Source organism: Armigeres subalbatus, chromosome 3, assembly GCF_024139115.2.
Source record: "Armigeres subalbatus isolate Guangzhou_Male chromosome 3, GZ_Asu_2, whole genome shotgun sequence".
Lineage (NCBI taxonomy): Eukaryota > Metazoa > Arthropoda > Insecta > Diptera > Culicidae > Armigeres > Armigeres subalbatus.
This window is the reverse complement of record NC_085141.1, coordinates 427,636,109-427,639,978: the sequence shown is the minus strand read 5'-3', so window position 1 is coordinate 427,639,978 and position 3,870 is coordinate 427,636,109. Positions and strand designations below refer to the sequence as shown.

General features: G+C 43.3%; 1 protein-coding gene across 2 annotated transcripts; it reads left to right on the top strand.

Moving 5' to 3' along the window:
• The first annotated feature begins 415 nt into the window (after positions 1–415).
• On the top strand, positions 416–1,985 carry LOC134224450 (drebrin-like protein). Of its 2 annotated transcripts, none has more exons than XM_062703803.1 (3): positions 416–594; positions 734–897; positions 975–1,985. In XM_062703803.1, exons 1-3 carry the CDS (start codon positions 573–575, stop codon positions 1,545–1,547), a joined length of 759 nt encoding a protein of 252 aa, XP_062559787.1. In that variant the 5' UTR covers positions 416–572; the 3' UTR covers positions 1,548–1,985. The 2 variants fall into 2 exon arrangements, with proteins under 2 accessions (XP_062559787.1, XP_062559788.1); XM_062703804.1 differs by having other exon boundaries at positions 443–488.
• Positions 1,986–3,870: the final 1,885 nt, after the last annotated feature.

Genomic DNA, 3,870 nt, shown 5'->3' with positions numbered 1-3,870 from the left:
TTTGCATTTTGCAGGCAGAAATTAAAAAAAACCTCCGTTAGAAAGGCTTACCCTGTCATGTTTGGAATTGAATGCTGTGGAGGAAGAAGCTGCTTTTAACTACTAAATTACTTAATCAAGATGATCGATCTGGGTCATGTTCACTCCCCTCTTTGGTCTGATTCTGCAATTGTGCATCACTGGCTTCAAGCAGCTCTAAATTCTTGGAAGTCCTACGTTGCCAGCCAGGTCTCAGCCATTCCAACTGTAACACTAGGCCATCGTCGGCGACACATAGCTGGAAAAGAATAAAAGAATAACTTGTTCTCGAAAGGAATGTCCGTCAATGATTTTTATGTTGCAATCAAACGATAAATCATTTGAAATATTTTGGTGATATTTATTGATGAGCTCTGATTAGTATTAACTTTAACTAATAATTATCAACACGATTCCAGGCCAACCACGTGTATTGTCACTGACCAAAATGTGGAATTCTGGCGGATCTGGTAACGAAGGAATGTGGTCGTTGCTGACAAAACAAGTTTTGGCTTTCATTCGACGAACTAACTTTAAACCATCTTCTGCTTCTCATGACTTTCACACTACCCTCATGTATGTGGCTCAACCCGGAATGATATCCACCTTGCCAAAGCTCCTCGATATGAGCTGGTGGTTCCCTTTGATCATTGTTTGTTGCAAAAGTGCAAGTCTTTCACATTACTAATTTTTTGATGATTTTACTGTTATTCAGATGTACAGAAACCCGTTGGTACTAACTACAGTCGGGTCATTCCAACGAAAGAGATCAATCCTGCCGAACGGGATGAATTCTGGCGCAAGGAAGAAGAAGAGGAAAAACATCGGTTGCAGTTGGAATATGATCGGAAGCTGCAGGAAACTGTGAAACTCGAAGAGGTAAGTATTAGTTGAATTCGAGGACAAACCAGCATGATTTTAAGGATAGTTTAAAATTAAATTTTAAATTATTTCAGGAGCGGCGGCGTCGCGAGGAGCGTGAGTTTGAGAAGCGAGAAGCGGCGATCGAAAGCCCGCAAAGTCCTGAAAAGAGCTACGCCCGACAAACTTCGGACAGCTCCAAGACAGAACGCGACCGTGAGATCAAACAGATTGTGGAAGCCAGCGGTAAGGTCAGCTCGGCCAAAGCGCGCTTCTTGAACAGTGCCCTGAGTCCGATACACATCCAGCAAACGGTTGCACCGGAATTGATCATGTCGCCAGACTCGTCCAATGAAGAAACCAGTTTGATCAATGAGCTCAAGGCGGAAGTGTTAGCAGAACAGAACGGCGGACAAAACGGTACACCGCAGGAACCGGCAGTGCAGGAATTTTTCGACCCCAACGCCACCATCGATCTGTCGGATGAGGACAATATGATTAAAGCACGGGCTTTGTATGATTATCAGGCGGCGGATGAGTCGGAAATCAGCTTCGACCCGGGAGATTTAATCACGCACATCGATCAAATTGATGAAGGCTGGTGGCAAGGTCTTGCTCCGGATGGAACCTATGGTCTCTTTCCAGCAAACTATGTTGAATTGATTTAAGTTAGGTACACTAACGGGATTTGAAACATTCGAATAAGTCATCACAGCAACCATGTGCTTCGTCATTTCGTCTTATAGAGCAAGATAGCCGAACCTGACCTCTAAGTTGTATTTTTATTCATCGTATTAACGTAAAGGACTTTTTTTGTATTCGGTTGTTCTCTGTGGCTATCCGGAGAATTCCATTTACATCACATTATATAGGCAGCCGTGTTCGAATCTGATTCGTTCGTAACTTATGTATTAATGATTGCAATGTAACGAAACATAAATACAATTTATCATTATCATAATAATGTCATTACATGTTTTACACCCGGACAGGATTGGAATCCTAGATTTAACTGTTGTTATTAGATAAACTTTAAAATTCTACGACCCATGAAATAATAAAATCTTTTTCTCTAATGCGACACGAGAATTAGCATCGAGCAAAAATTTCTCATATTGAATTCATTTGAAGAGAAATCCTTCTTAAACCGCTTAATTTATTTTATTGTTCCTGCCTGGCGTTTGTAAAGCATAATCGTCGATCCTGGGCGATGTTCCTCCAGGTTCCTCGAACGTTTTGGATTCTCAGGTCCGGTTTTACCGTGTACAGCAAGCGTGTTCGTGGCCATCCACAAAGTCGCCGGTCTCTATGCGGTACTCTGTTGATTATAGTTTACGCTATTCTTTCTATCGACATTCGCACCAAGTGACCAGCCCACTGACGTCTGCCACATTTTATGCGATTAAAAATATTTTCTACTTTGTATATTTTACACAGCTCGTGATTCATGCGTCTGCGTTACACAGCATTTTCTCACTTTTCGCTCGAAAATCCTGAAAGCATTCCGGCCCGCCTCTTTTAACGTCCACGCTCCATGTTCGAAAAAGGGCTACTGGTAGAATCGGAGTTATGTATAGAGCAAATTTCGTTACCGTCTGCATGTTACGGGACCTAAGCTGGTTACGTAATCCATGGAAGGCTCTTTTTCCGGCAACTTATACCCATCGAACACTATTTCAGCACCAACACCACCAGGTCTTCATCTATCGCTATTCGCAACCATGTACTTTGTCTTGGTAGAGTTGCCTTTCCTGGCCAAACCCATCTTCATTGGGACAAAAGTCTCCACTACTGAATTTTGATCTCTGAAGTGACTGCTGAATGTCATTCTTCTAGCAGCAGCAAAGGTCACAAGTCGCTGAACATTATCGTTGGAAGCGGAATAAAGGCTTTCCGTACCAATGACGGGCGAAAGAAGCTTTCTCTCCCGATCGGCATGTTTGTATCCCCGATGACAATCTTTACATCGTGTTTTGGAACTCTTCGTAGGCCTTATCAAGGCACTAATAGAACGCATCCTTCAAGACATCAGACTTATCGTCCGTTGGGGCATAGATGCTCGGGTAACTCACCCCATCTGCTTCCCGACCACTATGAACCCTACTTCAAGGTCTGACTTTCCAATTGTTGTCCTTCATTCGTTGCCGCGTCTGTTGACGTTGCCGTTGTCAGACCGTAGACAGTTCTACTTGCAGCTGCAATTCGACTTTTCACCTCGGGACTAACGTCATTAGCACATGTAACGAGTGATCCAAGAAATATGAATTCACCGACAACCTTAATTCGCATCCCATACATTTCCACCTCGGGATTAACACCGTTGGGACTGTCCCGTTCTCTGCCAGGTACTATGTTTTGACAGAGCTTATGGTCAGTCCTATTATTTCAGTATTTTGTTAAAATGGCACGAAAGCCTCTTCCACTGCTCTGCGATCTACACCAATGACGTTGAGGTCATTCGTAAAACCAAGGTTATTGATGATGGTTCCGTTTCTTGGCACACCCGATCATCAATTTCGCGACCCGATCATCATCCTTCCAGAGGGATATTGAATAGCAGAAAAGAGAGCACATCTCTTTGCTTCAATCCATTTAACATATCGAACGAATCGGATGCCTCACCAGATATTCTGACGCTTGATTTGGACCCATTCAGCGTCGCACGAATCAGCCTAATAAGCTTTACCGGAAAGCCATGTTCTAGCTTTATACCCCACAGTTCGTTCCATTTCACTAAGCCGAACGCAACAGATGATGTTTGTCCACAAGTTGTATTCCCGGAGTTTATCACGGATTTGTCGCAGAGTAAACAGCTGTACCATTGATGATCGTCCTTTTCGAAAACCACTTTGATATTCGTCGACAAAAGTCTCCGCAATCGAATTGTCCATCATCCTCAATCCTGATTGTCCATTCAACTAGAGAATTCCTCCGCAACGCCCTTGCCCAACAGTCGCTATATGTTCATTGTTCAACCGGCACTAAATACGC

Excerpts from the sequence above, each read along its gene's own strand:
- LOC134224450 (XM_062703803.1), top strand. The coding sequence starts at position 573 with ATGACTTTCACACTACCCTCAT. Across the intron at positions 595-733 it reads GACTTTCACACTACCCTCAT|ATGTACAGAAACCCGTTGGT; the intron begins GTATGTGGCTCA and ends ACTGTTATTCAG. Across the intron at positions 898-974 it reads AAACTGTGAAACTCGAAGAG|GAGCGGCGGCGTCGCGAGGA; the intron begins GTAAGTATTAGT and ends AAATTATTTCAG.